At 38.7% G+C, this 17,345-nt stretch overlaps 3 protein-coding genes and 1 pseudogene across 3 annotated transcripts; 2 read left to right on the top strand and 2 right to left on the bottom strand.

Moving 5' to 3' along the window:
- The first annotated feature begins 437 nt into the window (after positions 1-437).
- Positions 438-1,592, top strand: LOC125220806 (histidine-rich glycoprotein-like). The gene has a single exon (XM_048122940.1). It carries the CDS (start codon positions 438-440, stop codon positions 1,590-1,592), a length of 1,155 nt encoding a protein of 384 aa, XP_047978897.1.
- Positions 1,593-3,182: 1,590 nt separating this feature from the next.
- On the bottom strand, positions 3,183-6,305 carry LOC125220805 (probable disease resistance RPP8-like protein 2). Its single transcript, XM_048122938.1, has one exon. The coding sequence runs from the start codon at positions 6,303-6,305 to the stop codon at positions 3,183-3,185; it is 3,123 nt and encodes a 1,040-aa protein (XP_047978895.1).
- A 1,299-nt stretch (positions 6,306-7,604) lies between these two features.
- On the bottom strand, positions 7,605-9,637 carry LOC125220804. The gene is made up of 3 exons (XM_048122937.1): positions 8,546-9,637; positions 8,399-8,488; positions 7,605-8,354 (listed from the first exon to the last, which is right to left on the bottom strand). The coding sequence occupies exons 1-3, from the start codon at positions 9,635-9,637 to the stop codon at positions 7,605-7,607; spliced, it is 1,932 nt and encodes a 643-aa protein (XP_047978894.1).
- Positions 9,638-11,040: 1,403 nt separating this feature from the next.
- On the top strand, positions 11,041-13,625 carry LOC125220803 (annotated as a pseudogene).
- Positions 13,626-17,345: the final 3,720 nt, after the last annotated feature.

Raw genomic sequence — 17,345 nt, 5'->3', positions numbered from 1 at the left:
ATAATACTAACATTTTTATCAATTAATTTTATCATGTTTATAGGAAAGATCTAAATAATAATGTTCAATCATGGATTTAATGTTTTTCTATATTATAATAGGGAAATAAATTTGTTTAGGAAAATTAAATTTATGTCATTGCCATTAAGTAATAATACAAAATCATTGACCAACAAACTAATTAATAGACATTATGTATCCTTTTCTATATAATTTAAAACCCTATTACTAGCAATCCAAATGCATTGATCTCATTTTATCGATTTAGAAATTTAAATTATGAAAAAATAAATGTTATTATATGATTCAATCTTCCAAACACGGAAAGAGATTAAAAGAAATGGGAGATAATAGTCGAAAAATTGGAATTTAACTCCTATATAAAGCAACGAAGGTATTACTAATTTCTCAAGCAACAGTGCAAAATAACAATAAAAATGTCAAATGTTTATGTTCTCATATTGCTTCTTGGGCTCTTGGCTATTACCAATACCCCTTCTCTTGGTCATGAACTAGAAGATGATGTGATGTGGAATATCGGTTCACAAATCAAGCATCACCACCACCATCACCATGAACATAAGCATGATTGCCCTCCTTCCCACCACCATCACCACGCTCCATCTCCTCATGCTCATCCTCCAAGACACCATGGCCATGCTCCTGCTCCTACTCCTCAATATGCTCGTTCTCCAAGTCACCACGATTATGCTCCTGTTCCTACTCCTCAATATGCTCATTCCCCAAGACACGATGGTCATGCTCCTGTTCCTACTCCCCAACATGCTCATTCTCTAAAACACCATGGTCATGCTCATTTGCCAAAACATCATGGTCATGCTCATTCTCCAAAACACTATGGTCACGCTCCTGCACCCACTCCCCAACATGCTCATTCTCCAAGTCATCATGGTCATGCTCCTGCCCCTACTCCTCAACATACTCATTCTCCAAGACAACATGGTCATGCTCCTGCTCCTACTCCTCAACATGCTCATTCTCCAGAACACTATGGTCATGCTCATTCGCCAAAACATCATGGTCGTGCTCATTCTCCAAAATACTATGGTCATGCTTCTGCACCCACTCCTCAACATGCTCATTCTCCAAGACAACATGGTCATGCTCCTGCCCCTACTCCTCAATATGCTCATTCTCCAAGTCACCACAATCATGCTCCTGTCCCTACTCCTCAAAATGATCATTCTCCAAAACAACATGGTCATGCTCATTCGCCAAAACATCATGGTCATGCTCATTCTCCAAAACACTATGGTCACGCTCCTGTACCTACTCCCCAACATGCTCATTCTCCGAGTCATCGTGGTCATGCTCCTGCCCCTACTCCTCAACATGCTCATTCTCCGAGACACCATGGTCATGCTCCTGCACCTACTCCTCAACATGCTCATTCTCCTACACACCATGGTCATGCTCCTGCACCTACTCCTCAACATGCTCATCCTCCAAGACACTATGGCCATGCTCATTCTCCGAAACACCATGGTCATGCACATTCTCCAAAACATCATGGTCATGCTCATTCTCCGAAACATCATGGTCATGGTCATGCTCCAATACCTGCTCCTTAGCATGCTCATTCTCCAGAACACTATGTTCATAATCCTACTTTTCTTCTCAACTAACTTCAAAAGAATTGTATCATTGAATAAAAATTTAGGTACTAGTAGTTGTAATAGATTCAAACAAATAAACTCTATTAAGTTCTTAAATGGGTTAACATGTTTTTGACTAAGTCAGTTTATGTTAAAGATTTTTGTGCAATCAATTTGAATATTGTGGCAATCGAATTAGTTTGTATTGATCATTTTTATGAAATTAATTTGTATATTTTGGCAATTAAGTTGCAGGCTAGCAGCTACCTATTCAACGAAATCATACGAAATTCTGCAGAACCTTAATTATATCATCTAAAGTCTAAACTAATACGATATGTAAAAATGAGTTTGCTAAAACTATAATACTTAAATTTCAAGTTAAAACTCAAATATAAGTACTATTTCGTGATTTTATGATAAGTCGCCTTTTTGTTGAAGATCAAGTAGCTACGTTGGCCTAATATCACGCAGAATCTAATTTAAAATAAAAGGTTTCAAACTAAACAGATATAAAATAAAATATATAACTAACTTCCATAAAATGGTGACCCATTAACACAAACTATAACATTTCTCCTTTTTAATAATTTCATATCAAAAGATATAAATTGAATCCAGATATTAGTAGTACTACTACATAATTTAAATTCAATTACAAAATAATTACAAAAGGGAAAACGTTTTGCGAGATCAGCCGATGTAACGTTGAAAGCGTTATTCCAAAAACGCGACAAGAGTCTGTTATCAGTTTCCAGTTTCCACCTTCATTTTCCGGTTTACTTCCACTCCAATCGCAGTGCTAATTCCAGCGACGCTTTTTACAGAAATGAATCGCGATCTCTCTCTACTCTTCATTTTCGGATTTTTCACGCTTTTCTCCAATGTCTGCTCCGATCTCGTGATTTCCAAATTGGATCGCCAGGTATTAATCGTTGCTCTTCTTTTCAATTTAGGTGTTTTTTTGTGTTCGGAAATTGATTTTTCATATTTCCTATTTCTGAGGTGATTAATTTCGTATATTTGGTGTTGTTCTTCGTGATCTAAGATATACAGGTGAGGGGTGGGTAAATCGATTGCGTGTTTTTGTTGAGAATTTCTGTTTCTTATAAGCTGAAATCAACAGATGCATTTAATGTTCCTTGCTCATTTCCATTATATCTATTGTCGATTGCAGAAAATATGTTGAAAAATTAGTTTGTCTAAAGATATTGATACTCGAATTGGGATCATCTAAAATCTATTGATATAAAACTTGTACACACCAGCTGTTTGATACAATCTAATTATGGTGAATATCTAACCTTTAATCTTTAGACACACATATTCCTACCAGAAAAATGTGAATACAGGGGTTAAGAGAGTGACACTGAATTAGATGCGTGCATTTCAAATTAGATGCAAAGAGTTATTAATACAAAAGATGCAGAAATGTGTTTCTGAGTTCAGTTTAAACAAGCTGTAGAATCCATTTAATTCTTTTTGGAGAAAAATATACATTCAGCTGAACATGATATTAATAATAATAATAGTACTAATATTTAAGACATTCTTCAAAGAGCCTCCCTAAACTTGAGCAATAAGGTGTTCTTCGAAATCTTTGATGTAGACCTTGCAGTGATACTTTTCTTCAATATTATTCTTGAATCCAGGGGGCATGTTGTTCAAGGTCAAATCTTTGAAAGTTTCCTGCTCCAACAAGCTGGTTGGGAAGTTGTCGAGCTTGGAACACCTTCTAATGTTGACCTCTTTGAGTTTCTTCATTGCACCGTCTTCGACTTTCCATTCCTTGAGATCTTGGAGCACCCAGAGTTTTAGAACCTCAAGTTTCTTAAAGCTTTCACTGTGGCAGACCATTTTCTCCCCGAGGAATGAGTTACCGAGCAGCCTCAAAACTGTTAAATCCGGGAGCCGTCCAAGAATTGGCATGGGATCTTTGGATAGAAACGACAATGATAATGTGAGAACCTTAATATGAGGTGGAAACTGATCCGAGGGAGGAAGTTGTTGCAACTTCCCAAGTAACTTCATGTGGGAAAGTTTTGTCAAGCCTGAAAACGGCCTTAAACTAAGATCTGAAGGTTTCCCACAATCATCTTTAGATCGCAACCTCAATGACTGAAGATCCTTTAGCTCAGAAATCCACTTCACCAAAGCTTCTGTAGATTGGCCTTTACCTCTGTCTTGGAAAGGATCACGATCATCACTGTGGTTGATGAAACAGAAAGAAATTCCTAATTCTCTTAGGTGTTTCATCTTGCTCAAACCATTTTTGATCGGGCTCTCGTGGCTGACTGATAATCCCCAGAGTGTCTGGAGATCGGGCAAGGACTCGCGGCAATGCAGAGGCGCATCCTTGTCTAGATGAACTTCATCGAGATTGAGGTGCTGGAGATTCTTCAATTTCCAAATGGTGGTCGGGATCTTGTCTATGCGTGTATGCTTCAAGTCTAACGTTTGGAGATAAGGGAGTTCACCAACTGATTTAGGAAGCTTATCCAAGAAAGTCCATCTCAATCCCAAATACCTCAAATTGAACAAGTCACCTAGGTTGTCGGGCAAATTAGGATTGTAGACTCCCTCCAGATCAAGTACCCTCAGCAAGCCAAGCCCTTTGCCCATGTTACTAACAAGAGAATTTACATGCTTTGCTGGAGTATCCTTTTTCTGCGGGTTGAAAGATATGTAAGACCTGACATGTCTAGTGTGACAAGGGTCAAGTGGATCATTCCTGGCATCAGCATATTCAACAAGTCTCCTCATTTCGAAAGAACCATCTGATCCAGGATGAACATGAAAAAGGCGGATATCCCGTCCCTGTTCCAACAAGAGGTCGTGGAGGGCTCCTTGCAACCGGCACCTTCTAGCACTTCCATCTGACCTTTGTTTCGACACCATTATCAAGCTTCGTTTCACCAGATTTTTGAAATACTCTTGCGCCCCATCTTCTTGGAACTCTCCATTCTGTCGTTGTTCTATGAATCCCTCAGCAAGCCACAACCGTTTCAGCCTCCTCACTGGAATGTCGAGTTCTTTGGGAAACAGTGTCATATAGATGAGACACAGTTTCAAATGGTGATCCAGATCATTGTAGCTCAAGTTCATAATGTCTGAGGCTTGCCAATTTCTGGCGATCTTCTCGACTATTTCCGACCACTGCCCTCTCTGCTTCATTGACAACAGACTCCCGAGCAGAACAATGTTCAAAGGCAGCCCCCTGCATACTTTATTAATTTCCTCTTTCAGAGAATTTTCTGGATCTGTTGGTGAGCCCACCTTTTTCATGAACAAAGTCCAGCTCTCTTCAGGGCTGAGTTTCTCCAAATTATATATCCGCCTCCCCATTGGATCAGCATCCATCACTACTTGCTCATCGCGGGTGGTAATGATGATCTTGCTCCCATTTTGTCGATCTGGGAAGGCATCTTTAAGTCTTTTCCATTGATTCAATGACTGAACTCCATCCAGCATGACCAAGTATGTCCGATCATTGAGTTCCTCCTTGAGACTGTCTTTGAGGAACTTCTCATCGCTCCCATCTTGCACTTCCGATTTCTTCTTCGCCTGGTTCAGCAAGGCGAGCAGGATGTCCTTTATCGTAGATTCCTTGAAAATGTTCACCAAAGCAGCACGCTTGAACTTGTTCTTCATGCTTCTGTTTCCATAGACGGTATGAGCCAGCATCGTCTTGCCTGAGCCTAGTTCCCCTAAGATTGGGATTATCCAGTCATCCGAATTCTCCAGCCTATGCAGGAGATCTTCTACCTTGCCTTGGTTTCCGACCATGGATGGTCCTCCCCTGTCATAGGAGTGACTACACATGAGCTTTGAATGCTCACACCTTTCTCGAATAATTGAGGCATCACTGCGTGAGAGCACTTTGAAGGAGTGGTTGCTGCATAGATTTGGTGGCCTTTCTTGTATGTTTCCTAAAGCGGGACTTCTCTTGATGCGCTTCATGCTTGGGCTCAGGCCTTGAGTTTCTTCACAAATGGAAGAAAGTGTAGGAGCCTGTTTGATCTCCAGTCTTCCATCTATGTCACTGCTTTCAAGGCTGTTTGTTATGCTCTCCACGCTATTCATGCTTGAGCTCTGACCTTGAGTTTCTTCATGAATCTGTTTGATCTCGAGTCTTCCCTCTATGTTGCTGCTTTCAAGGCTGTTTGTTCTGCTCTCCACGCTATTCATGCTTGAGCTCTGACCTTGACTTTCTTCATGAATGAAAGAAAGTGGAGGAGTCTGTCTGATTTCCTGTCTTTCCACTGTGCTGTTTCCTTCAAGGCTGTTTGTTTGCTTGTTGAGCTTCTTAACTTTCGTCTTAATATTGCGGAGTTTGTAGTCGAGCATTGGGAGAGCTGGGAGTTTCTTGAGGAAGCGAGCATGATTCACGAGGAATCTGTGCTTCTTCCTCTGGCGGGTGAAGCGAAGAGCAAAGGACTCAATGATGTCCTCGATTGAGTAGATCTGGTCGAGGTACTCCTTCCTCAGGTTCTTGATTTCTTCAGCATTTGGTTCCTCATCTGCAGCACCAACCAAGGAGAGCCAGCTCGTATTCTTGAGGATCCGCTCCATCTCCCTGAGGTGATAGCCGATGATCTTGTTGCTCGCAAAGGACTTGTCCTTGATCAACTCCCTTAGCTTCTGGAGCACCACAGATGCAACTGCATCTACAGCCATGTTCTCACCCATTGATGATCACAATGTGTTTGAACAAAGTGAAGGTTAGTATTCCCAACCTATGCCTTCTTGCTTTTATGGATGCTGGTTTGGAATTGTTATTGCTTGATTTTTAGATGAATGCAGTAAATGTTGTGTGTATGAGAGAGAGTAGTTAAAAAGGTTAAAGAGGAGAGGAAGGTGGGGCATTCATTATTTCATGTACACAGTACAATAAATGGATTGAATTAACAAGGGAAATCCTTCCATCGACCAAGACTTTTCTGATTGGTCCCATTCATGAAAATAAAATTAAAATTAAAACTTGTATGATCTTGAGCAAGTTCAAGAAGCGAAAACACGTCCTCCCTCCATTCCATAATAATGGAAGCGTTTCTTTTCGGCACGCAATTCAAAAAAACTTTGTTAAGAGAGTTAAGTAAAGTAAGAAATGAAAAAGGTAAAGAAGGAATAAAGTAAGAAAGAATAAAAAAAAAATGTATTGACTTTAAGTAAATGATGACTTCACTATTATGAAAGCTACTAAAATGACAAAATGATTTCATTACTGCGGAACCAAGGGAGTACTTGATAAATGCTTTGTGATAAATGCTTTGTGTGTGAGAGAAGTGAAAAAAGTTAGTACTTAAAGATAAAAGGAGGGTAGGGCATTCATTATTCCATGTACAATTATGGCATGTTTGGTGGGGGTGATAACTCATCTAGGGATGTAATTTTATGATCTAGGGATGTAATTTTATGAATTCATAAAATTACATCCCTAGATGAGTTATCACCCCTACCAAACATTACCTATGGGATTGAATTAACGAGAGAGAGTCCTTTCATCTACCAAGACTTTTTTTATTTTGTCCCATTCAAGAAAATAAAATTAAAAATTAAGACTTCCTGATTTTTGTATTTGCCTATTGTTTGGTTAAAGAAAGCAAAAATTAATTAGGAGGCATCGTGTGAACAGAGTTACCGATGGACATTATTTAATAGTCAAATTCAAACTCATATCTTATGGAGTGTTAAAACATGCACAAATTCTAAGCAGGTAGTACAAGTTTTAGATGGAAAAAAATCAGCAAAATTACAACCACCCTAAACTCTTGAAAGTTAAATTACCATTACATTAAAACTACATCATATAAAAACCACTAGAATATTGATTGAGAAAAAAATGTATTTCTCAATAAGGTTGCTAGAATCTATATAGTAATACTCCCCCTACATCCGTCTCTCTTGACTTGGTACGTTTATTTTCGACATGGTTATTTAGAAATCAGTAGCCAATTTGAATGGGACTGAAGGAGTACGATTTTAGGTCTAACGTGCCCTCATTTTAGCTCTAGCATGACCTTGAGATATCTGGAACTGCTCAGTGATGCCTAAATGTGCCATGAGAAGCCATACATGGCTTAGCAGTTCTCCCCCCTTCCGCAGCTGGTGGGCGTGGTGGTTGGCGCTGCAATTTGTGGCGGCATGAGCCAGCATCTCCACCCACACTTTGCTTATAATCTCCCACCTCTGCGACTGTATCTTCACATCTAAGAGAGACTTAGCCAGTTCACAAGCATCGAACAGCACGGTTTTGCTCCGGTCGCCCTTCACTTTAGCCGGTGGCACTTGGGTGGTCACCTCCAGCAGCTTCTTGCACGCCTTGTCTTTCTTGGATATCATCGCGCCCCTCTCTCTAAAAAACACTCTTGCCTCAGCACACGTGTCCCGGAACCTTATCATCCCGATCCCCATTGGCAGCATGAAAGGGTAGACAATGAGGAGATACAGCATGTATTCAGATATGTGCTTGCTGTGGCCTGCAAGTTCAGCCTCCCTGCTTTCGTTGTCGGGTGGTTCCAGCGAATAGCAGAGGTCCGTAGCGATGTGCCAGAGGAGGATCCTCTGGTCAAATTCTATCTCTTTCATCTCACCAAGACGGAGGGAGGGATACTTTTTAAGAGTGAAACTTCCCCTTCTATTCCACATAGCAGCAGCAGAGCAATTTGTGTAGCTCTTCAACTCCTCGAATATTAGCTTTTTCAGATCTATGGAGACGTCGACAAACGACTTGTGCCACTGCTTTTCGAAGTAGTGATAGATTCTAGTAACCTTTCGGATACTTCTAGGCACACTGCAAATTTGTTTCCGACACAAAGATCAAGTAGATTGTGTTGAGCAGCTTTCTCCGACCATCTCTTCTTGACTGGCTTCTGAAACCATAGAATTGCGCGAGCAAAACTAGTTGTTCTGCGACTTCTGTCACTTACCCTGAGCCTACGCGTCCAATCTGAGTTCACGAGAGCACTAACAGCGTATATCTCTAAGAAGACAGCCACCCCAAGCAACAAGTGAGTGATCACCAAGTCCAACACCTTGTACTTGGCTTTATCGCACACGAAGATGAACACCATCCATGCAATGAGCATGAGCGAGAAAGTAATCATCTTAAGGAAACATCCCGTGAGATTGTAGACTGTGGATGCTTTCGTGTAGAGCTCATCAAACATGAATCCAAGCTCAATCTCAACAACCTCAAAAGCTTTCTCCCCCGACAGCGTCATGAAGTAGGATGTGCTTCTGTCACGATCTTGAAAGCTCAAGATTGTGTCAGCAAAGAGGCGCTTAAACGTCAAGAATAGGTCATAAGCTTCTCGTACACCTGGTTCATTGGGGAAATTGTGCTGAGCAGGAACATGTCTTTCTTCAACCTCATCCACACTAACACTGAACCCTTCAGCCTCCTTCAACGCGTATTCCCCCATGAATTTCGCGTAGTTGGGCCCCGGATCAGGCTCTGGGAGCATAGAGTCACGGAAATTCTCACTATTGGCTGCACAGAGCGTGGACAAACGCTCTCCGTACTTAATTCCACCCGCTATAAAGATGAGGGCACTCAAAGAGGGAAGCAAATCCGAGCCGGGGGAAGCAACAAGTAGTACATAGAAAGCAAGGCCAGTTTGAATCACCATCCCCACCAAATGTCTCAGCCACAGCTCATTGTCTTCAAGAGAGTACGCTGTGATGGTGTCGGGGCCGCCTAAATGCAGCAGAAAGAACTGAGCCCAGAACCACCTCAGTTCAATCCCGGGTTCATCATTAATCTTGTTGTGGCACTTATCAAGGGTGTTCTTCGAGATAATGCCAAGCGAGACGACAGCCACCCAATCTGCCAATAAGTAAGCAGACCAGAGAATGAATCGGATCCAAAGTCTGCATATATATTTCCTGCGACCACCCAGAGTGATCAGCAAAATCTGCAAGACGAGGCTGAGGATGATGGACACCCTGACTTCCCATTCGTCGAAGAATGTCATCAAACTTAGTGGAAGCACTTCCATAAAGCTTCTCATCTTCTCCATAAGAATCAAGCACCAAACACTAGTCGGTTTATCACAAAAACTACTACATAGACAGCATCAAGTTAGTTCATAGCTTCACAACACAAGCAAGTAAAATGAAAAAAATAGTACTACAACTCAAATCAAACAATGTTAACTCATGTATTTCATCAAAAGTAGCATTTTACTAGACAAGACCAAACATCTTACATTAGCCCTATTTAACCCCTTTTGGGGATTTGTCTCACATTCCTTTGTAATACCTACTCATCAACATTCTAATATTTCTCTTGTTTCTTGTCAATAACACACACACAGATGAAATCAAGCTCAACAAAGGAAGTAAAGAAGAAACAAGGGAGATGTACCTGATGAGAGCATAATCAAACTGTTTCGGCCAAAAAGCAACTTGGAATTTGCATCACCATTGATGATCTTTCTACAAAACTATACAGAAACTGCAAAAAATTTCTCTACTATTTTACCCATCTGCTAGAGTTGAGATAAAAACAGGATCTTTAAAAGCTGAAAATAGTCTCTTTTCCAATTCAAAATGAACAAAAAGCAGTCTTTTTTTGTTTTTTCGTACCTTCAAAATTATTGGACCCAAGAGTAGAACTAGTACTGCTATGTTTATCTTACTACAAGGACAGTTACATTAAATTCCATAGTTCAAATAACTACTCCCTCCGTCCCATTAAGATGATCCACTTTTCTTTTTAGTTTGTTAGTTCTTATATGGCGTATTATGTTTTTCACTAAGTTTGTATTGAATTGAGTTAGTTTGTATAATATTGATCACTTTTATGAAATCAATTTGTATATTTTGGCAATTAAGTTGCATGCTAGCAGCTAGCTATTAATACTACGTACTAGCTATACTAAATAATAGAGAACTATAATTTTAAATTTCAAGTTAAAACTTTGTAAAATTACCTAGAAAAAGGTACATTGGCCTAATATCAATTTGCATCTATGCAAAGTTCAATTTAAAATAAAAGGTTTCATACGTAAAAAATGTTATTGAAATTTTCAATTTCACAAAATTCATAAAAAAATAAAGCATGATTTGTTACTTTATTAATTTATTTGAAATTATAGAGAAAACGAACAAATTCAGTTTTAAATTTTGTAAAATTAAAAATATCAAATAACATTTTTTTTGTATTAGAAATCAACTAAATATATAAATAAAAACGAATCACGCCAAGCATACATCAAAATGTAAAATATTAGTACTACACGATTTAAATTCAGTTACAAAATAATTGCAAAAGGGAAAAAAGTTTGTGAAATCAGCCGATATATTGAAAGCGTGTACCGCAAAACGCGATTAAGAGTCTGTTATCAGTTTCCACTTTCATTTTCTTGTTCACACTTCAACTCCAACCGCAGTGCTAATTCCGGCGACGCTTTTTACAGAAATGAATCGCGATCTCTCTCTACTCTTCATTTTCGGATTTTTCACGCTTTTCTCCAATGTCTGCTCCGATCTCGTGATTTCCAAATTGGATCGCCAGGTATTAATCGTTGCTCTTCTTTTCAATTTGCAGATTAGCTGTGTTTTTTTCATATTTCTGTTTTGGATTCTCATTTTTGGAAATTCAGTGATTTTGATAGTTTTTTGTGTGTGGGATGGTTAGGGTTTAAGAAGCTGGATGGAAAGATTTGTTTTGTGTAAATTAATGAGCTAGGATTAATAATGCTTTCGTGGCTAGGGTTTTAGCTATTGCTAGTTTTTTCCCTCTTGAGATTGGCGTGATTAATGAGAATTGAAGGAGGATATAAAATGGAGAATGCAGTGTTGTTGCTAGGATATAAATATGAATTGATGACTTGCAATGTGAGCTGGATGTAGAAAGAATCATGTTGAATTTTGACTGTGAAATGAAGTTTAGGTATGCTTGCTTTATTTTTTGTGGAGCTCACTGTGATCTTTGTTAGCTTGAATATCTGAAACTTATTGATGTCGGCTTGCTAATTTTTGATGATTTTGGTGCAGATCGATTTATCATCACAGATAGTTCGATTCACTACATCGCTCAAGGTACTTTTACGCTGGTGTTGCTTGTGGTTCTGTGTTAGAGTTGTTTGCTTTGCATTGTTGTGGTACTTACTATTGGTGTTATCCTGGTCCAGCTAGAAAATAATGGCGCCAAAGCAGTATCAAAGGTTTTGTTGCCCTACCCTGAAAATCAAGCAGAGAACTTGGCTTTCCTTTTGGTGACAATTACTGAAGGGAAAGGAAAAACAAAGACTTCTTCTGACAGGTTGCCTGTTGATGTTATACATCCTGAAGGAATGCCCCCATCATTGACTTGGTATGCTGTCTCTTTGCCTAAGGAACTGAGTAAAGGAGGAAGCTTGACTTTGGAGGTTAAAGCTGTATTCACTCATCTACTGACGCCGTTCCCTGAGAAGATAACTCAGGCTGATGCTCAGCTAGTTGCCTTCCAAGATAGTGCACATTATCTCTCTCCTTATGCAGTGAAGGTCCAGTCACTCACTGTAAAATCCGAGCCAAAGTTGAGTCGTATACAAAATTGGAGAATACCAAGTTTTCTGGTTCAGAAATAAAATACGGTCCTTATGAGAATATCCCTCCTTTCTCACTTCCAACAATTATGGTGCACTTTGCAAACAATAAACCATTTTCGGTTGCTCAAGAGTTGGTGCGTGAGATAGAGGTTTCCCATTGGGAAATGTGCAAGTCACAGAAAACTATAATCTCATTCATGCTGGTGCTGAGCTTAAGGGAGAGTTCTCAAGGTACAGTAATACCCTCTATCAGGAGAATCTCTTTTCATGATTGACCCAACATGTTTAAGATAGCCTTCATTTTGGGATATTAAGTGTATTTATCTTTCCTGTCGGTGATTTCAGACTGGACTATGAGGAACGACCCCATGTTAGAGGGGCATCAGCACTAAGAAGTCTTGTCGCTAGACTACCAGCAAGAGCCCATTCTATTTACTACAGGGATGAGATTGGGAACATATCTACTTCTAATGTATATAGTGATTCAGCAAAGGTGGGTCTCGATTCCCTCTGAAATGCTCTTATTTGATTTCCTGTTGTGATAACCATTCTAGTGATGTGCAGACACTTCTCGAAATCGAGCCTCGGTACCCAATGTTTGGTGGTTGGAGAACAACTTTCACAATTGGATATGGGTTGCCACTTCAAGATTTCTTGTTCAAGTCAGAGGAACGTTTCCTAGATATCACGTTTGGTTGTCCAATGAATGATATGGTCATTGAAAATATCTACGTGAAGGTATTCTTTGATTCTTAGGATGCAACATAACTATTCTGGATCTTAATTGAACTAAGAAGTATGAATATGAAGTTAATGGTACGGTGCTGGCATAACTAGAGATTTGCTTGCTTCTATATTCCTGGTGTATTAACACCCATGTGCTTGATTTCTTTCTTTATTTCCTTCTTTTGGTTATGATTAGTTGTTGATATAGCTATTCTGCAATTTCAGGTCGTTTTGCCAGAGGGGTCAAAGGATATTTCTGTTGTGGCTCCATTTCCTAGCAAAGAGACTCGAGAGGCGACTAAATTGCATTTGAATCCATACTTCTTTCCAAGCAATTAACTGTACATCTGTTCTTTTACTGTTTCTTGATCTGATGCAGATAAAACTTTCACACTCGACATTGCTGGAAGACCAGTCGTTGTATTGGAAAAAGAATGTTGTCCCGGAACATAATCAAAATTTCCAGGTAATTTGCTGAAATATTTTACCATATGAGAAAAATATACCAGTAATTGAGAAACTAAATTTCTCTTCAAATGGCATAAAAGACCAACTTCCATTGGAGAAGTCAGTAATGATCATCATAATCTACACATGTTCTTTTCCAGAAGCTTGGCATCGTTTGGGAAATTGAATTAAGGAAAAGGTGGTTGGCAATACATACATGTTATCTAAAGTTGTTAATACTTTTCCATGATTCTGAGAACACCTTAAACACTCTTTGGAGCAACTGTAGACGGCATAGGGGATATGTTCGAGTGTGTTTGTTAGATGTAATATTTCACATCTCATTAGACATATAGGAAAATACTTGTTTGTGGAGAATACTATCTCGATGTGGACAATAACTACCGTATCACACTTAGTTTGCTCTCTTTTGCTAATTCAGTGTCTACCAAATGAGAATAATTCTCTCCCTCAGTTTCTCATTATCTAGATCTTTTTTTTTTTTCACATCATGAGCTGTGTATTGGTCATTCACGACAAGCTAGATGCCTCTCTGTGACCTTCAAGGACAGGCGACGTGCAGGCTTGCAAAGCAGCACGCAAAACTGCAGACTCTATTCTTAAGGAACTAACGAAGGAATGAAACCTTTGTTGTCGTTCTTGCAATCTTCTCGCAGGCGCTTCATATAGTGCTCAAGGTAACATTCTGCCATTCTGTTATTTTATATTTTAGAGCTTATATATATTATATACCTGCTCATTGCGTATTCATGTGGTCCATCTCTTAACTTTCCGGAATTATAAGCAAATGAACGTGCAACAGATCCCATGGGCTTGACTTTCTCTGATATGTACATACACAGGTGGACAATTGGTGGTGAAGGAGAAGGAACTGCAAGAGAAGGTGATGCTGAAACACTCCACGGTCGTGGATTCTTACGAGAAGAAGTCCGGTGGTCGGGACATCGACAAGCGCGTCGCAGCGGTTCAGCAGAAAATCACACTCTTGAGACAGGAAGTTGATGATCTTCTTGAAGTAATCGACGAGATATAATGTAGGTTGGAAATGAGATGAGATTTTAACAAAATAGGTGGTAGACATTTCATTCTCAATTTCTGCTCCAATTTTGTTGCGACTTAGAAACTATCTGCATTTATTTGAAGTTAAACTTATATAGGACTAGGGTCTAGGAGTATAACACAGGAATTTGTGCGGCATTGCAAATTTTATAGAATGTTGCACTATTTAGATTATTCCTATCATTCTCAATTTCAATAAAACATAAAATAAAACATGTATTTTCCAAAATAAGACCCTGATTGATTATTATGTAAATAGTTTTTGAGCAAAATTGACCATGTATCCCATTTTAATTTATGACTTGAGTTGTTTTTCTAGTATAACTGTTAATTAATTGAAAACGTTAAATTTAACTATATTTGGAGACACGAGTTTTGGCGGTATAGCTATTTAGTGACGCTTAAATCCAAAACCTTCAAATTGCGATTTCCGCCATATCCATTAGTAGTTAGTACTGTACCATTTTTGAGCTTTGGTAGCTACAAGTCTACAACCAAACCCTAGAAAGATTCAACATTTCTTTGTTTGATTCACAAATGGAAACTTCGCTTAGGTATGGTGGAGATTCCAAAACTCTGCGAATTCACGCCAAGGAAAAAATCCCCATTTCCCCCAATTCCATCTGCCAGGTTGAAAATTCTTCTCTTTTTCTTTTTTTTGCTGATTAATCTCTTCTACAATCGTGTTTGCTTACGCAGTTACCAGACTCCAGACTGTATTTGGTACTTGCTTTTACTTGTATTTAGTAGCTCAAATTTGAGTGTAAAATGATGTGTTGTTTCTAGTTAGAGATACGGTGTGAAACTGAACTATGTTGTTAAGAAATGTTGTTTCTAGTTATGATTTGGAAGCGATTGCTATTTTTTTGTGTTGATTGATGAGTTTTCTCAAGGTAGCTCCTTTACCTGTTTAATTGGATTATTCTGGTTTTCGATTAGTACCCTTTTTAGCCTTCCCCAAATCATAAACGTTAGATATGCTGAGAACCTTGGTTTCTTTTTTTCCCAAGTTGTTTAAAAACCTTTTTCAAGAGGTTGTTCGATGTCATTTTTTTTATTAGATTTGTGTTTTTTTTTATTGTGCTTAATTGTTAACTTGTTTGTGTTTTTTGTTTGGGAAGATTCAAAGGTCCCAAAGTTTGGGAGCCCTATTTTGGCACGGCTTGATTAGATATTTCCACCCCGAGGTGTATTTTTTTCGTTTTTTCAATTGGTTAAATTGTTTTAATTTTATCACATCTTCATAATTTATCCCAACAGCTTTTGATGTGTCATCATTTAGAAAAAAGAAGGTAGCTCCTTATCATGTATACAAAAATTTGGAAAAAAGACGAAAATCATGGGATTTTTTTTTATTATGAGATGAGTGATTGCACATTTTTTTTTTCATCCATCGTAGTATTTGATTTGTTTTCCCAAAGATAAAAAATGTAGATCCAGAGTTTGACATGTTTCCGGCCCTTTTTTAGTCTCGGCTAGCCTTGGGGGGGACCAAATAACGGGGAAAAAACCTACCACGTATGGGAAAAAGGCTTTTCCCAGTGACTGCAGATAAATTTTTTAATTTCCCATGGGGTCTTTGAAATTTTGGGGCTTAAGCAGGTTACTCTTATTCTCATTCCCTAGCATCTATTTTCTTGATTTTTTTCCGGGCCCCACCCAACCTTAACGCATTTGGGGCCGTTTGATTCTCTGCTGCTACTGAGTTTTTTTGGGAACATCTTTGATGTTAAAAGACCCGGGATTCGCACCCCAAATTTGGGAAGGTTTTCAAAAGGACATTTGTCTTAGGGGGTTCTTTTCTCTACCTCACGTTTTTCCCAAAAGAAATGAAATCTGATCATCCTAACACTCCCCTTTATGGTCATGTCTGCAGACTTCATATTTGCAGGTTCGGGAGAACAATTGGACATTCAACTTGATCAGAACCATGGAATGGGTCGACCCCCTTTAAAAAAAATGGCCCGATCCTGTGCCTGTGATGACATCATTCGGATTGACTGTAATCATGATGCTTTTTAAAGTAAATCCCTTTGGAGTTGTCGATGTTGAAACCGAATTCATTTTTGTATACCATTTAAAAATTTATGCAAATGCATTTTGAATGTGTTGTCACAGGCGTTTTAATGCTTTTTTTTTCTATGAAGGTTTTGCAGTTACAGTCGTTTTTTATTTGAATTTTTCAATATTTCCATACTCTTTGTTTGCGAGTTGAGGGATTCATTTTTGGGTCCGTTGTAGCCTTTTTTGACAAAAATCAACGATTTAATCTCCCCTTTTTGGATGTTTTGCTAAAATGGGAGTGATATTTACTAAAAAATGTTACAATTTTCTATTTTTTGTTTTGGGGATCCATAAAATTACTTTCATTTATTTGTATTAATTTTCACTAATAATATTTTAATTATTTTTTTTATCTCTCTCCCTTTCTAATTTTTCATTAAAATGTGTTTTTACTATAAAACTATTACGGGGGCGAAAGGGAGTAAATGTATATAATCCCGAATTGGTTCCCTTTAAATCGGGTTTAAAGGGGTTAGTGATTGCTGCCCCCTTCCAGCGAAAAATTTCAAAACCTCCCAGATCCAGGAAACGCTAGTCAGGGCAGGGAAATCCTACTGGGGAATCTGGCGTTGGATACAAGAACACTTTTCCAAAAAACCCTCAAACCCCAATACTAAAAATTTTCACGGGAAATGGGGCGATCCACGAATGGGGCCCCTAATGAACGTAAACCCCAAACTATTTTTTTTTTTTTTGGGGGCCCTTTTTGGGTTGGGAAAAAAAAGGTTTAAAGGCTTTTTTTACTTTTGGTATCTAAGAAAAGGATATTGATGAAAATAAGTCCGGGGAATCCTGATCAAAGACTCGTAACTAATTTACCCGACCGGGAATTTTAAAAAGCAAGTGGGGCCCAAAAGAAAAGGTGAACCAAAAA

This window comes from Salvia hispanica, chromosome 4 (assembly GCF_023119035.1).
Source record: "Salvia hispanica cultivar TCC Black 2014 chromosome 4, UniMelb_Shisp_WGS_1.0, whole genome shotgun sequence".
Lineage (NCBI taxonomy): Eukaryota > Viridiplantae > Streptophyta > Magnoliopsida > Lamiales > Lamiaceae > Salvia > Salvia hispanica.
Note: the sequence above shows the minus strand (reverse complement) of the source record. Positions and strands in the feature narration are given on the sequence as shown.

Coding starts and splice junctions, on each gene's coding strand:
- LOC125220806 (XM_048122940.1), top strand. CDS start 438: ATGTCAAATGTTTATGTTCTCATATTGCTTCTTGGGCTCTTGGCTATT.
- LOC125220805 (XM_048122938.1), bottom strand. CDS start 6,305: ATGGGTGAGAACATGGCTGTAGATGCAGTTGCATCTGTGGTGCTCCAG.
- LOC125220804 (XM_048122937.1), bottom strand. CDS start 9,637: ATGGAGAAGATGAGAAGCTTTATGGAAGTGCTTCCACTAAGTTTGATG. Junction 8,489..8,545: donor ATTGGACGCGTAGGCTCAGG/GTAAGTGACAGA, acceptor CTATGGTTTCAG/AAGCCAGTCAAGAAGAGATG. Junction 8,355..8,398: donor AATTTGCAGTGTGCCTAGAA/GTATCCGAAAGG, acceptor TTCGAAAAGCAG/TGGCACAAGTCGTTTGTCGA.